This window comes from Protopterus annectens, chromosome 7.part0 (assembly GCF_019279795.1).
Source record: "Protopterus annectens isolate FY-2018-M chromosome 7.part0, PAN1.0, whole genome shotgun sequence".
Taxonomy (NCBI): domain Eukaryota; kingdom Metazoa; phylum Chordata; order Ceratodontiformes; family Protopteridae; genus Protopterus; species Protopterus annectens.
In genome coordinates, this window is record NC_056739.1 from 1,750,504,713 (window position 1) to 1,750,522,222 (window position 17,510).

Here is a 17,510-nt window from a genome sequence, read left to right on the forward strand (position 1 = left end):
GAATGAGACAGAAAAGTAATTTTTTTTTTGGGCGGGGGTATTGGTTGCTTACAGTAGGAGAGAGAAGTGAAATTGTACTAAGCTCATCATCATGATAGATTCCATCTGTAATGAGTTAGGAAGGGTGAGACATGGTTTTATTGGAGGTACAGTAGATTAGATTAATAAGTTACTTTGGTAGGTATCAACCAGGTGAAGATCAAGAGCAGAGCCAGGAGTGTGGTAGATGCTGTTTTAGTAGGCATTTAAAGCATACATTTTAGCGCAACTTGAGCCATAAAACCATGATGGACATAATACAGTGGGACATGTCAAAACTTTTCGTGCTTGTTTCAAGTGCTGATAAGGGACTGGTCCTGAGTGGCATCCCGTCTTCACCTCAAGTGATGCCTAGATATAAAGAAAGATAATTGGTTAAATAACAGGCATCATTCAAAGGGGTGCAGTATGAGATGAGATTATTGATGGTCCAGCTAGCTTTGCTAAACAGAATCCAGCTTGCCAATCTATCACAGAATTGGATCTCATTAGGCTGGCTCTCTTCAATCTTGGAAGTCTAAATGGTAAATTGCCTGATCTTGGGGCAGTGTTTCCCTTATTCCTCTCAAGTGGCTACTATGTGTACTTTATGGCTTTCATCAGTTTCCCGCAGTCATCCAAAAGTGCCCTAGGTATCCTTCACAACTTTCACCTGTTTCCCCTTATTTCCAGGTTGTTGTCAAAGGCCTAGTTTTCCAAGGATAAGATGATCCTTGTAGCATCTTTTTGGCCTTTAAGTGAAGTTTCCCTTGCCCTGGCTTGTCATTTCTGGCATAACCCTTCAATGAGCCTGCTGTCTCTTCTGTCTAGGAAACATCACTGAACCTTGAGTTAGTAGCTTTGTTTCTCTAGTTCCTGTGATGGCCAAGGACCCTTCATGCCAAAGGATGGTGGTCCATATTCTTACCTCTGCCTAAAGACCTGGCACCAGAAAAAATCTTGACATAGCAAAGGGTCTTGTTTTTCATTATGGACCATTGACAAGGGCATAGATATGTTTACAGCTCCCATTCCTAGTGTTGTAGAGCTTTTTTGTTACTCTATCAGTTCTCATTTTCCGGTGTACAGCAATATCTAATTTCCACCAGGGTGCTGATTTTATAAGTTGACCTCTATCATCAGAGTTCCCAAAACCATTTTTAGGGACACCTTCCTGATTCAGCCTCCTGTTGGGTCTGCAGTGCTTCCCCTCTGGGCCCACAATTCATTGTGTAGAAGCTTACTTAGCTGCCCTTTGAGCCCACTTCTTCCTTTCCGTTAAATATGTACTTTAGTAGTAGTTTTATCAGCGAGGAAGATTTGTGAGCTCCAAGCCTTGTGCATCAACCCTCCATATCTTATATTTCACAATGGCAGTGTGCCTAGTAAGACAAATATTTCTTTTTATGCCAAAACATGACTATGGAAACTAATATTAATTTATTGACCACCTGGTCATTTTTCCCTAATTTATGCTAACTATGGAGATTGGCCATCCATGCAGTTGAGTAGGTAAAGTAACTTGGATAGAGTGGCTGCCTGAAGGGTGAACTCTCAATTTTCCTCCCAAAGTTTCCAAGACTGCCCTTGCCCTTTCCATTTGGCATTCACTTTGTATTCATTGTCATAAATGTGGCCAAACTTTTATCAGATTCTGCAGTTGCCTGTTCCACTGGAGCAGTAGCCATTGTCAAAGCTGTCTTCAAAAATGCCTCCGTGGATGACATTTATGTAGTTACTACATGGAGATTGCTAATCTCTCTTTCACAAGGCATTAAGCTGGATCTGTTGTCCATCTCTAAGCATTGTTTTAGGCCACTGTTTTATTAGAGGTATTCTTTTGCAAGGACCATCCATGGGCATTTAAAATTGAAAGACTGTCTTATTGGTTACTGGCACAACTTCTACTGACAGATATACAAGTAACATGTTATTTCCTTTTAGTTGAATATAACGTTTATTTGTTGATTTTTATTGTCTGTACTGCATTTGTAAGTTGAAACCTGCTATTGAACTGTTTGATTAATATCCTTATTAGAGTTTGTCACATGAGTTGGAATTGAAGTAAGTGAACTTGAAGTAACTAAAGTAAAAACTATTTTTTATAATCAGAAAGTCAAGTTTTACATAATGAGATCATAATTACAGCAAAAAAGAAAATCTAACAAAAATATTTGCATATGACCTCTGAACACTATAGTAGTAGAAGTTGAGTCTGATGTAGACAGTAATATGTTGCATTTGGTAAATTCATCTTGAGGAATTATGTTCTACCCAGTAGATTTAACAGTTTCAGACAGTGGGGAACTGGATAATAAATTAAAAAAAAAACTGAAACATGCTAAATGTCAACTACAACCGTTGAATTATGAATGCAGGGAGAAAAAAGGCTGAGATGTATTGATCTTGTACTGAGCATCCAAGGGATGTAAAGTCAAGAACTCTAAAATGTTAAAGGCATTTGTGAGAAAAACTCAAGGTAGTTAAGACGAGAGTATAAAGATGCCAGAAATCAACAGAGTAAAAGAGGAACCCAGTTTAGAATGACAAAACGTGATTGCCACAAAGTCAGCTGACTAAATTAGTAAGCCAGATCAGGCAGTAAAGTGAAATAGATGGAAAAGCTGTAAATGACATACATTTGTGGCAGGGTGTTGCCTGCCAAGCTATTCAAACTGACAGCAACTACGGGAAGAGCCATTAAAAGACCAGAAACAACTAATCTGTAGTTGAAGACTTCTTAGTACCACTGTGCACAAAGCTTTTTTGTACCATTGCAGGAGTGTTGCATGTTGCTATTTCATGGTGAATTCATCCCCATAGTTGTTGTATTAAACTACAGAAAGTGAATTAGTAAGTCACTGTGGTTTACTGTGGAACGTTAGGTACTTTGCAGGCAGTTCCCTTCCTTGTCTGTGTGTGCACATTTTGAAGGGTGGGATTAATACACTTGACAAAAACTGGACAAAACCAAATGGGTATTTTTTGCAGGCTGTAATAATTTAGGGCTTAACCTTTTGTAGCAGGGGTGTCTGAGATCAACATGTCGCTCATTTTCAAGAGAATGCAAGAAATGATACAGCAGGGCAGGTTGTTAGGATTAATTTCACACTGACAGAAAAGAGGTAGAAAACGAGCACAGTGTATTTTGAAGTTGCACTTCGTGTTGCCAAAATCTAAATTGTACCAAGCACTTTTGGAGTATAAAACTGCCAGCAACACATTTTAATCTGTTTATGGTTAATGTAAAGTTGATAGAAGGCACTGTGGGTAGCTACTTCCAGATGAGTGGAACCTAGTGAGAAAGCGAACACCCAATGTTTCTAAGTGCACCTCAAAAACTGCTACCTGCTCCATCCTGTAGAGTGCACAGTTTTTAGGGAGGGGGGGCAGTAGGGGGATACTTGACCACCTCTGGGAAAAGGGCCTAAATCACTTTGAGAAAGTAAAAAACCACCCAAGATTTAGATGATAGAAAAAAAAATGAGACCGGTGCAGCCTCCAAAACATTGAGATGTGTTGATAACAATGTATACATGCTGTGCGGTTAAACATGAAGTAACTGATTTGATTAATCTGGGGGTCAAGAATCTCTTGCTGTAGTCATTATGAAGGAAAACACAAGGCATACATAACCACTACATGATTCTCTTGAGTCTTGAGATGCTTTTTTTTCTGGGTTTATTCTTCAAATGAAAGCAAAGCAGTCATCTGAGAAGGTAATGCCGGGATGACAGTTGTTGAACTCTGGCTGTTTGCCATTGCACAGAATAATTGATGCCAATGCCAAAGTAGTCGCACAAAATGGCATGATGATAGTAAGTTCGGATTTGAATGTATTGAGTTGCAGCCAGTTTGAACAGAGCCAAAGATTAATAGCTTTGAGGTCATCCACTGAAGAATCGGCATGTGCAGTATGTTTTTGAGGGACTGAGAAAGTTGTATATCTTGGGCATAACAATAACAGTTCAGCCCTCTCCCTTGAATTGGATCCTCATAAGGCAGCATAAACAGTAAAACAATAGCCCACCCCTCTCCCTTGAATTGGATCCTCATAAGGCAGCATAAACAGTAAAACAATAGCCCACCCTTAATGAAGCCGTGTGATATTCCATACACATTTTTATTTCTCCTTTACTGACCTAGTTAATCCCTTGCTTAATGGTAATGGTGTGAGGGGGATATTTTTTGTTACTGCAAAGAACATCATTGTTTTCGAGTCATGCATTCTAAATGGAAAGCTTGATTTGCTGGGTAGAATAATGCTTTAAGCTGTTTATAACTTTTTGTTTTGTTTTGTTTAAATCCCTAGCTGATTTTGTCAAATGTGGATGTGGAATTGAAATACTTTGATCTTGGCCTCCCTTACCGTGATCAGACAAATGATCAGGTCACTATAGATTCTGCATTGGCTACCAAGAAATATAATGTTGCTGTAAAGTGTGCTACAATTACCCCTGATGAAGCCAGAGTTGAGGGTAAGTATGTTTACTACTAGATGCTAAGAGATTTGTATTGGACTGTTGCTGATCTGTTTTGAAGTTTGTGTGTTGTTCACTGCAGTAAAGGTAGTAAATTGTTCCTCTCCCACCACACCTGCCATGTGATTTTTGCAAGAAAAACATTTTGCATTCACCAGTTTAGCAGCACTTCAGTTTGAACCATAAACTCATCCCTGCCATGCACATTTTTATCTTGTTTTCAGGAGGAGTGTTTCTGCAGTCAAATTATAGCTATATCTTACCTTATTTTCAGAAATTGATCTTCACTTGAATCTTCAGTTTCATGCTATACATAACTATCATTGGATTACACTTCCAATATCGAGTATGTTTTGTTTAAGTACCTTTGCTCCAGTTAGTCATAATTTGTGTAAGATTTTCTTTTTGTGAGAAATTACAGCAACTAGAAGGATGCGGTCAGTATGTAGTTGTCATAATTTGCTACCACAAAAAGATTTCAGTAGAAAATATGCCTTAGAATTAACAAATTTTGGAAAACCTTTTTGAAAAATTGTGAATTTTGTCAAGTCCAAGACTTGCTATGAAAAGCATGAAATTGGAAATGGGGGCAGACTGCTGCCGGTAACAGCACTGAAGAGCACCACTTGAGTGTGTTGAGCTTAGCTTTGTGCTTGGGAGAAGCAGGCTGGAATGTTTTAATTATTGGCACCATAGACTTATTTTTAATATACCCAAGTGTGTATGTATAATGTTAAGTTGCAATCTAAAGCGATTGAACTAGTAGATGAGAAGATTGTACATAATATTAAAGTATTCCTTGAACATCAGAGGTTTTCAGATTGCCTGAGTAAAAGCGTAAGTTAGAGGGAAAAAGATTTTGTACAATTGTAAAAGCCACCTGCTTTTCATAAAACGTTGCTAATGCAACTAACAAAATTCTTCACATGACAAAGAACTGTCAGAGGTTCTCCTGACATCACAGAATTTGAACTTAACAGCTTGATTAAAATGACTGAATAATTTTGTAAAATAGGTTGCTTGCCATAGTGGACCAACAACTTCCTGTCCTTTTTCTACCAAACTTCCTTCCATATAGTTCATTTCAGGTTTTTCAGAGGGAACAGAAACATGCCAAGGATTCTAGTAGGAAATTCTGACTGAGAAGAAGAGTAGAAGTGTTACAAGTAAATTGTCAGTTTACCTGCTCTTCTTTGCAGAAGATGGATGTGTCCTGTTTCTTCAGGTTCACCAGCAGCAGATGTATTGTTTTTGTGGGTAAACTGATATTGCCAAAAAAATGTTTTGAGGACACTGAATTGTATATTCCACCTGATACCCACCCTGTGTACTGTTACCCACCCTGTGTACTGTTATCAGACTAAAGACATAATGATGTTTAAGAATGTTTAAGAATACATGCAACATGACATACAGTCCATCAGCTCCATTGAGTCCTGATATATTCTATAGTGCACAAAGATAAAACCACAGTGGACTGAAAGCTGTGGAGTCTCATTGTGTATACAGCTGAATGGACTTTTTAATTGGGTGTTCTGTTGTCTGGAAAGGTGTACAGAGAAAGGAGATCATACTTTTTGAATCCTGGTGTTCATTGTTTTAAATGTGCAGGCTTGCATGTAATTCTTTACAGCAAGAAGTCTTTTGCCAGATGTAGGACATGCAATACTAAGGTCCAGTTTTCATCTTTTTTTCTCTATATATCAAATTGCACTGTTTTGCATTTTAAATCCAAAACATTTTAATATCTTTCTGATTATTGTTGTATGCTGTTGATCATACCTCTCAACCTCTTAGAACAAGAAATCTGGTCAGAGCCATAAATAAGTGGGACAAAGGCCCAAAAATAGGGGCAATTTTTTAAATATTGCTCTTACAAACTTAGTTGATGGAATAACAGGTTTTGCATTAGGATGAATATTCTGAATGATATGAAGTCTGAAACTCAAATATATGTCATTATTTTTTAACTTCAGTCTTTAATGATTTACCACTAATTTGTCAGAAAAACACAATTTTGTGAAAAATGGACCAAAAATAATGAGGCCAAAATCTGGACATTCTGCAAAAATTTGACAGTTGGGAGGCATGCTGTTGAGCAGTATTTTGGATAACAATTGCTCTTTATACTTTTCAGGTTAAATAGTAATTTACAAAAATGCAAAATTGTGGTGTTTTTACCAGCCTGTTTCCTGTCTAGGCTATGGAGTAAAATGTACTTCTTACCACTAGTGCAGGGTCATCCCGCAACTCTTTCATATGGATTGTGCCTGGCCTGGCACCAGATTCTCTTAGTGTAGCCAATCTCAAATCAGTGTGGGAAAGGGATTTATGACCTTTTAAATTGCCTGTTCTTGAGTTTGCCCAGCCCACAAAAGGTATTTTAGTGAAGGTAGAGCGCAGTCTTTACCTGTTCACAGTCCTGTTATTTGACCTGATTTCACCACTAAAGACTTATTCCAAATGACTACGAATGTTTTTTTGTCTTTGGGCAGAGAAATGTCTTGCATATTTGGTTGGGGTTATCCTAGCATTAGCAGTTGCTAACCAGATGGAATTGTTTCTAAAAGCTATAAATTCCAGGGAAATTAGAAGAATTTAGGTCAATATCTGCTTAGCCTGGTGTACAGGTACAGTGAAGGGATATTATCGCAGGGTAGTTCTACCTAATTAGAAAGCCAGCTAATTGAGTCTTCTCTGTCTAGATAAAACATGTTAATATTCTTAGCACCTGACATATGTCAGAACAAGAGGATGCACCCAGTCATGTTTACAGTTTCCTGCCACTTTCACAGTTCTCATCTTGATGCTTCCAGAGGTCATAGGAAAATATTTCTGTTTGTCAAATCATGATGAATCTTGTAAATGTCCTTGACATCAAATGATTGCCAGCTAGGACCTACACTAATGCACTGTCTGTATTACTGTAGAAATGGCAATACTTTTAAGAAGTGCTACAGATGCCATAGTTTTAACATGGCTCCTTGTACAAGAAGGGCCAATTTTCACTTCTTGAGGGATGACAGCAGTGAAGGGACAGCCAGTAGGAGGGTCCCTTGGGCGAGTCTTGGTGAAGAAAAATCAAGCGGTGAGGTCTAGCATAGCCCAAGGTCAGCCCTGATAAGACTGCTGAGTAAGGGTACCCTGTCTTTTTATTGGTTGTGGCCCCGCCATGTAGTAGTGATGGGTTGACCTGACACCATTTGGTTGTAAAGGACTTGAGTCTTTAGGTTTGAGTGCCATTTCTTCTGCACAAGTGCTGATGGGAAATTGTCCTGTGAGAGTGTGTGTTTGGGGGGGGGGCTAAGTTATCTGGCAAATACCTACCTCAGACTCTAGTTTGACCACTGTGCTTCTTGCAGTGCCTTTTTTATTTCCTCTCGTATAGCTTCCACTATTGAAGGGCCTAGCTTTACTGGTACAAGTTAGAGGCATCCACTAAGCTCTTGTTTAGCCAGCAGGGTATCCCTGAGGCTTTGAACATCACAAATCCTTGAACAAGTGTATGCAACCTTCTGTACTTTTTGACACCAGTGCAGGACCCACTTCAGGCTTCTCACTGGCTGTTGCAGACTCTTGCCCCCTCCATGCAAGCATGTACACTTAGCCACACACAGAGACGCACACAGAGACAGTCAGTGCAAGTATTGTGTGTGCACGGGAGCTGGAGGCCCCAACTTCAGGACTGAAAGGAAGTAAAATCCATGCCCGATCATCCTTCCTTAATAAGTTCTGGCTAAAGACATCCAGCATGAGCTGGCTAGTTCTCCAGTGCCTTCACTTCAGAAGAGGCTGGACCAGTATTTTGGGATAAGGATGATTCTTTTTGGCCTGGAACCATCCAGATTCTGATTCTCAAGTCAAATAAGGCTGACTTCCCACTACGAAATCCAAAGGAACTGGAATTGCATCCTGTGTGAGCAGTTAAAACCCATTGTAGATACCGGACACCCTGGCATTTTTCTACCTTGTTGTTGGATAATTTTTGACTAATGAGCAATAGGTATTTTTTTTTTTCACGCTGTGTTTGGTCTTGGGCCCTGAACTGTCTGTCTCACCTATCACACTTCCAGTCCTTCCTTTCTTATGGAACATATAGTGAGGCTTGAATGCTTCTTCATATTTTGGATTCTTTTTTTCTTTCTTTCTTCTTTGCCTGTGCCGTAAGATGTTTCTTGTTAATCTTGTGTTTATATAAATGAAAACAAACCATATTGACATAGTTTTGGTTGCAGACATTGTATATCTCAAACCATGTTTACATAATTATAGTTGCAAACATTATACGTCTCTTACTGCATTAATTCATTGTGAGTCTATCATTACATAGCTCATCTAAATTCTGCCATCTTTTAAACTTCCTTCCTTCTCTGCATGTATTGATGTTTTCTAAAGATTCCAATTCCAGTTGTTTTGTCTCTTACTATGTATGTGTGTGTGTATATATATATATATATATATATATATATATATATATATATATATATATATATATACACACACACACACACTACTTCTTGTAAAGTTGGTTTAGACTTTTGATTTCCATTTTCTGGTAATTGCTTTTTTGGCAGCCACCATAATTAGACTGTACAGGGCCTTACCATGTCTTGGCAGTTCAATTCTGTATCAGCTCAAAAAATTATTTCCCTAGTTGCACCAATTTGCTCACCCACTATCTCTGACAGAGTAGTCTGCAGGGAATCTTTTAAAGTTTGCCAACTGATTGAACTCATAAAATATGTCCCCAGTTACCACTATTTTCCCCATCACACCTCCAACATTTGCTGTTCACCTGAGGAAAAATTCTGTGGAGTCTACTTGGGGGGGTATAAAATAGGTATGTAAGCACTTCCAAGCAAAGATTGTAAGTCGTCTAGACTTTGTTGCATATTTGGGAGACATACTTGTATCCCCCCATTGTTTCTGTGAATTGCTTATCCAATCTATCTTCCCAATCCTTTCTAAACTTCTGATTCTTACAGTTATCAAACAGTATTTTGTATGCTCTACTAATTATTCCTTTTTTAACAGCAACTTCTGTTCTAGATTCTACTAAAAACTGTACTACTGCTGGCCTTTCATTTAGGATCCCCCCTATTTCTTTCTCTTTGCCCGACATCAGTGTTTGATAGGGAAGGCAATCTCTGTCTTGCAGTCCAAATATATTTTTGCCCTCTTCCCATTCTGTTACCTCTGTTTCCACTTTAAAATATAGGTTTTTACTTATGTTATGTAAAAGAGCCTTAACTGTGTAGCTCTGACATACCCCTTCAAATCAGGTAATCCCAAACTGTCTTGTTAATTTGGAAGAATCCCGTCATTCCACTTGACTCTTGCTGTCTTCCCCGCCCAGATAAAATCCTTCAGCTCTTTATTAATTGCTATGTACAGCTTTTTCTCTGGTTGATAAAAATATGCCTGACCAGTGTATAAAGGGATTAAAACATTTTAACTGCTTGTATCTTGCTAACCATATCCCTTTAACAGAGCTTTCAGTTTCTCAGTTTTTGCATTATCTTTTGTTTAGTGTTTTCCACATATCCTTAGCTGCCACACCAGAATCATTTTTAATCCATACTCCTAAGTACTTTGTCCCCGTAAATATGGATTTGCAGAATCGATTTGTGTGTGGGTACATAATTTACAGCGGTTGTATTTTTTTGTTTAGCTTCATTAAATTTGGATCCCAAAAAGATTTGAAACTGCTTCAAAATGTTTGACAAAACCGGAATGTCCTTTTCTGGATTTATCTGGTAGAAAATGTCATGTGCAAATAGAGCCAGATTTTCTTGACAACCATACCAGTTATAGCCTTGACTTTCTGAGTCTCTTATTTTCTTTGCCAGTGGTTCTAAAAATAGTGCAAATAACAAAGGGGAAGCAGACACTTCTGTGTGGTTCCTCTGCTCAAACAGAAATTATCAAAGAGGAACCTACCCACTTTAATTTTCGCCTCCAATACCTCATGTCCTCCAAATTGACCTTATAGCTTTATCAGGGAATGCAGACGCTTCTATTGTCCTGCTTATAAACTCCTAGCTTACTCTGTCAAATGTTTTGTCTGCATGAAGACCCACCAACAACAGTGGTATTTTCTTACATTCGTCTTCCCTCTGGATCATCAGTGTTCTGTTAATGTTGTCAGATGTTTGCCTCTCCTCCACAAAACAACATTGTTCTATATGTATCAACTTTGGCACCCCCTTTGTCATTCTTTTAGCCATTATGGACATAAACACTTTATATTCATGGTTTAGGATTGAAATGGGCCTTTATGGAGCTGGATCTGATGGGTCTTTACCCTCTTTTAGGTATTACAGCCACCACTGCTTTTTTTCAGAAAGTTGGTGCTTCTTGTCTTAAAATACTGTTAAACAAAACTTTCCAGATTTTTATCATTTTTTTTTCCCTCCTCATAACTTCCAAACTTCCATAGGAAAACCATCTATTTCTGGGGTCTTTCCTGCAAATTGGTTATACATCACCATTGTTATCTCATCTCCTCCTATCTCAACTATTACTAATTGAGCCTCATCTACCTCTAACTTCGGCATATTTAATTCTTCCATAAACCCTTTCATTTGGACCTTTTCTTGATATCCATATTTGTGTTTTACAGAGACTTTCATAAAATTTCCGAAGTACTTCTAGTACATGTAAAGGATGTCTTGCTATCTTCCTTGTTATAGGCTCCCTAAGCTTGGTGACAACCCTTTTTACTTAAGCCGTTATGGTAAAAGTTTTTGTGCTGTAGCATTATTATCAGAAAACAGTTGCTTAACAGCAGTCTTTCTAAACTTGTGCATATAATCAAGGTAATCATTTATTTTCTGTTTAGCACTCTGCAGTTGCTCCTCTTCTTGTTCTGTGAGATTCCTCCCTATTCTGCAATACTTTAATATGTATCAGTCCCTCTAAATAATTCTTGTTGCTTCTTGACCATATCTCTCTTCTTTCCACCCTATTTTAAACTCCACTTTAATTTTATCTCACTCCCTAGCTATATTTTCAGAAGAAATTTCTGTCTTCTAATCATCATCCTCAGCCCCCTTTTTCCCCATTTTCTACATGGGGTCGGGAAGTCTATTCAATGCCACACACCTACCTTCTTTGACATTCATGCCTGATTGTCTCAGATCTTCTTTCATGCAATCCATCCACCTCTATGCTTAGCGTCCTCGTTTCCTCTTACCTTCTTCCTGTCTGTCCCAAATCTTCACCAGATTGTCTTCTGCTTTTCTGCATGTGTCCAAAGATCTTTTCTGCAATTGGAACTACTTTGTCTTCTGCTCTTGTGTCCTTATTTCTTCATCTGTTCCACAGAGCGCATCCTACCTCCAGTCTCTGGCATTTCATTTCCATCACCTCTAGCTTCCTCGTCTGCTCTGGCTTTACTGTCCAGGTTTCTATACCATAAAGTAGTACTGGTTGCACCACTGTCTTATACACCTTACTTTTCAGCATCTCTGGCATTCTTCTGTCATAAGCTACACCTGACACTATGCACGTTGGTTGCAGCCCCTCTGATTCTTGCTTTTCCCTCCTCATTCAGACTTCCCTTCTCCTGAACCACCCCTCCTAGATACTTGAAGCTGTGCTTAGTTTCATCCCAATTGCCTTCAGTTTTGCATTCCATTCCCCTATCCTTTCCTGCTGATCTTGCTCAGTGTCTGCTTGTAATGCTACATCATCTGCATACAGCACCTTTGATCCCTCCAACCAGTTTGCTAATGTAGTCCATCACCAGTATGAACAGCAGTGGGCTCAGAACTGAACCCTGGTGGGTTCTCACTTCCACTGGGAACCCATATGTGAGACCAAACACTGTTCATATTTGTTATACTTGTTATTGGGTTCTTAACTAATTCTACCAAGTGTTTCTGGGACTTTGAACCACCACAATACTGCCTAGATCAGCTTTCTTCTTAGGACCTTGTCATATGCTTTCTCCAAGACTAGGAATGCCCATTTGGACTAGTTCCTCATCTCTAACGTCTTCTCAACTATTTGTCTCACTGCCAACATCAGATCAGTTGTGCTGCATCCTGATCTGAATTCAGACTGCTCATCTCCCATCTTACATTCTATTACCGTGCGTATCCATTTATCAGTCACCCTCTCCAGAACTTTCATGCAATGTGATAGGAGTTTGATGCCCCTGTACTGCCCACAGTTGTGGATGTCCCCTTTGTTCTTGTACACTGGCATGAGTATGCTTATTCTCCAGTCATCTGGGATATGCCTTTCTCTCCACACTGCTGTGAGTACCCTCAGGAACCATTTCTCCCCTATCTCACCCAGCATTTGTCTCATATCTGCTGTGACCTCATCTGAGCTTGCTACTTTCCCTGACTTCATTTTCGTTAGTGTTATTCTTACTTGTAGGGTGGGCTCTTCTTTCCTCATTGTAGGCTGTGTGTGGGGCAGCACAACTTCTGTGGGGTTTTCTTCATTTAGAAGATGCTGGAAGTACTCTTTCCATCTGCCTATGATGTCCTGTGGACAGGTGAGCAGGTTATTGCTGGTATACCTGATGAAGGGTGTCTGACTGTCTTCTTTAACTTTCTATCTTTGCCTTGTACCTGATAGTTTTTGTACCACCTACTGAGTCACTTTCCAGAAATAGGTAGAGTGCCTCTGATGCCCTATTCTTTGCTATTGCAACTCCTTTCTTAGATTCTTTGTTAGACACCCAGCATTCCTTCCCAGCCTGGTCTGGCTTTTCCATCTCCCACTTTTTCCTGCACTCCTTCTTTCTTTTGATGGCTTTCTGAACTTTTGTATTCCTCCACCAACTTTCCTCATGCACCTTATTTCCATACCTGGCTCAGCCACATATCTGTTCTGTAGTCCTCACACACAGTTTTGAGGCACTGCCATTCTTCAACTCTGCCTATTTCCTCCTCTTCTCTGGGTGCTAGAGCCATGAGTAATTCCTTGGAAATGTTGGGTTTTCTCACCAGTCAGCTTCCAGGTCTTCAGCCTGATCTCTGTTGACCTTAGAGCCTTCTCTGACCACTGCTTGCAGCTGATTGTGGCAACCAGTTTATGCTGGGGGTGATCATGTCACTGGGGATGACTTTTGCAATCAGTGATTCTACCACAGTACCTTTTCCTTACTAGAAGGAAGTCTACCTGAGTTGCATGTTGGCCACTCTTGTATGTGATTTTGTGGCGGTCTCATTCGCCAGACAGAAGTCTAGAATGGCCTCTCGTTTATTCCTGTTGCCCTACCCATGTGGACTCCGGCAGTCCTCTTTTCCTGTTCTGTCTGTCCCGATATATGCTTTCAAGTCGCCCATTATCCACACCAATTCATGTTGTCCTCTATCTAGTAGGTCCTGCAACTGCTGTTAAGTACACTTTCCTCACTAACGCAACCCTGCATTACACTGGAGTCTGCCATGAATCTGTCAGTAATTCTAATGATATCCCTCCTTGCCTTCTGAAGCTTCTCTCTTCCCACAGTTCCCCACACCATTTCTAGCCTGTCCCCCTCCTGAGTAGTAGACTCTGGATCCCAAAACCAAGTTGCTTTGCTGCATTGCCCTTCCATCTTGTCTCTTGGATACATAGGATATCCAGCCTCCTCCATATCATCATGTCCTCCACTTCCAAACTGCATCCTGTCAGTTAACCTACATTAAGTGTAAGTGTAGCAATTCTCAGTTCATGTTTGGCAGGTTGATTGGTTTTGCATCCAGCTTTTGCCCAACAGAGCTATCCCAGGTAACCCAGTCTGGACAGCTAGACACTGGCCAGTAGCTTATTGACCCAGGGCTCTGCTGGGTTTTATGGTGTGCAGACATTGGCCAATAAGTGCATATACACCCCTCTGACCGTTGGCATGGGAAGTTTGAGATGGAAACACTAGGCATGTTTTTCAAAGGTGGGAAGAACCCAAAACGGACACAGGGAGAACATGCAAACTCCAAACAGGCATTGGTCAGAGGTCATGATCAAACCTTGTATCTTTTGTGCATGGGAGGCGAAGACCTCCACAAGTATTCCAACTGGTGTTTGAGTTCTAGTAACTCCCAAATTATTTCCACTGCCCATTCCTTAAATTCTTGTCTTTTCAACAGTACACAACTTGGGCTACAGTGATTTAGTTTAAGTGTACCTCAGCTTACCACATGCTGTACACCAGCTTTTTTATTTTCTCATACTAAAGCGGGTAAGCAGCCTTATTTTTTGTATGCGTATTTTGTGTCTGAACAGAAGTAGGTGTGAATTGTCTTACTAGAGCAAGATTATTATGCATTTCCTTAAATAAGGTGTTTAAAGTGATTGTCTGCCGTAGCCTTTCATTTCACTTATCCTGGCATTTGCTTATCAAGTCTGGGGTAACACTTAGGCATAAGGGCCTGGGTGCATAAAAATATAGTTGCATTGCATGTGTATGTAATCTGCGTGGATGCCATTCAGGTCTGTTGAGATCAGCTTGTTGAAGTGACGGAGCTGTGTCTTGATCAGTCAAGTGCATGGCTCATTGAAAAGTGCAGGCAGTTTTGTGTGTGAGATTATGGATTGGGAATATACCCTTTTCCCTACTGCAGATAGATCTCTGACTTGGAATATATATAATACTTTGGGTACCCTTGCAAAACTTAATGCTTTAAAGTATTTTGTTTTTAAACACTAGACTTGGCAGTGTGCTGCAATCTGCTGTATGCAAGTTACAGTTGCACTGGGGAAAAGTGTGTTCCGAAAGGGTGTCCAGTTCATAGGTTCATACTAGGCTATCTGCCCGAGGGCATTTACACTATACCATGCTTTTTGCCAGCTCTGCCTAGCATGTGACATCTCCCCTGGGGGGTATATCTGCGATGCCCATCCCCATTCAAGATTTCTTCTCTTGAACAAGGCCAGCCCAGTGCTCTGCCTCACATATACTATAGATTTTTTTTGTTCCCGCGGGAGTCTTTTTGTGATGAATCTATCCTCTTGTGCTCTGGATCTCTATAGATTTTTTGGTGAAGGAAGCATATTCATCAAATCTGGGTTTGACATGGCCTTATGTGTTAGGAGTCACCCCTCTGAGCAAAAGCGTGACTTGATAGAGCTGGGATTCTTTTTCTTTCAGTCGGGCATAGGACAGATGTTTGAGACCCCTTATCCTTTTTGGTGAGGACTTTTGTGGCCTCTCCAGCTGCTGCAAGTGTCGGGTCAGATACATTCCGAATGGGATGTATTTGTTGATGAGTTTTTCAATGATACCGAAAGGGGTATTGATACATGAAGGGGTTCGCCAGATCGAGGTAGGCTGTCCTCTGTCTCCAATTTATGATAGTCTCCATCATAGCTTTGCAGATAAGGCTTGTCAAGCTAATGGGCATTAATTTCAGAAGTGGAGGCACCGCCTTTGTGAAGTGGGACCACGGACCAGTCAGCACTCCTGGGTCACGGTATCCAGAGGTAGGTAAGACAGTTAGCAGCTGTCTTAGCTGTGGGTTTAGTCTCCATTGGGTTGGGAACTCTTAGTTTTGAGTAGATTAATGTATGTATGTAATTTCTATTGTGTTTGCTGCTTGTTTAGTCAAAGAAGCATTTAGTTGTTTGTCTTGTAGTGAAAAAATGTCGACATAGTTGGTTTAAATTTAAGTCATAGTAGGGTTACTAAAGATAAACTATGAATTGTGTTTTTTTTTTATTTTTTTTTTTATTTATTTATTTTATTTTTAAATCATGGAATTGTTGTTATACATGTTCTGGCAGTGTGGCGGGCACCCCCCGTGTGTATGTTTTGCATTTTTTTCATCTATGCAAGGTTATAATTGCCAGTGTAACTGTATTGATTCTTATGATTGCTGCTGGTTTACAAAAGTAAAGTCTACATACGGACATTGATCTACTCAAAATAAGAGTTCCCAACCAAACTGCATACCCTTTCGGAACACTTTTCCCCATTGCAACTATAACTTGCAGGTAGCAGTACAGTGCCAAGTCTAGAGTTTAAAAAAACAAATACTTTTAAAGCATTAATTTTTGCAAGGGGGGAGGAAAGCAACCAGATTGCTTTGCTGGGAACGTGGCAGGGCAGAGTGGTAAGAGACTAAGGAAAGGAAGTAAAGGAAGAACGGTCTGTTAGAAGAAGCACATGGACCAGATGTGCTGCTTTCCCGAGTCCACAGGCTTCATTAAACATCAGCTGATTTCCTGATGGCACAGAAGTGTCCAATTACTGGAGGACAAGAATGGTACCCTTGTACCCACTCTAAATCTAGTTGGGGGTATGGAGGTTCAGAATATTGTGAACCTATGGAATGGGCTTCCAGAATGGTAAGCAGAGGGAGAATACACAGAGGTATTCAAGAGGGCAGTGCGGTAGGTATAGAAAAAGTATGGGTGGGGAGCACAAATTTGGGAGGTTTGCATAATGGTTAAGGTGTTTGCCTTGTAGGCACATGGTGCAGGGTTTGATTCTCATATGGGGTAATTGATTAGGCTTGGAATGGCCCATAAGGGCAGCTAGCCTAGTACAAACCTAAAAAAAAAAAAAAAAAAAAAAAAAAAGTCAATCGCAAAATTCATATGAAGGGTAGGCTAGGAAGACTTGCCTCTTTCTACCGTCAATCAAATTTATGTATTTTTTTCCTACGTTTAGTAAGTGGAAATGGCAGGAATTATTTATGTGTATGAATGAGAATTGTTGCATTGATATTTTCTTGCTCTTTTGATACGTTCTGAACAGAAGTAAGACTTGATATCATATGCTCTCTTTTTCCTGTGCTGCCACAGGTAAGGCAGCATCTGCATAGAAGAAAACTGGCTGCTGTTAGCATTTTATTTCCGTCTTTGAATGAATGTAATATAGATAGTTGTAAAATACTTCAACTGTTACACTATGCTTCCGCATTTAGTTGTATGTGTGTGTTGTGTTGTGTTGCTGAAGGCTTCTGTTAGCCTACCCAGTGTATTATGGTGAAGTTTTTGTTAGCTTGGTGTTCCTTTTATTTTGTATGTGCAAGTAGTTCAGTATGATAGGGTTTTGCCTTTCGTATTGTA

The 17,510-nt window shown here is 39.9% G+C and overlaps 1 protein-coding gene across 1 annotated transcript in view; it reads left to right on the forward strand.

Moving 5' to 3' along the window:
• Positions 1–17,510, forward strand: part of IDH2 (isocitrate dehydrogenase (NADP(+)) 2) — a 286,718-nt gene that overhangs the window by 27,662 nt on the left and 241,546 nt on the right. Inside the window, exon 3 of the mRNA XM_044078288.1 lies at positions 4,331–4,496. Coding sequence (XP_043934223.1) covers positions 4,331–4,496 — 166 coding nt within the window. The remainder of the gene's footprint in view (positions 1–4,330; positions 4,497–17,510) is intronic.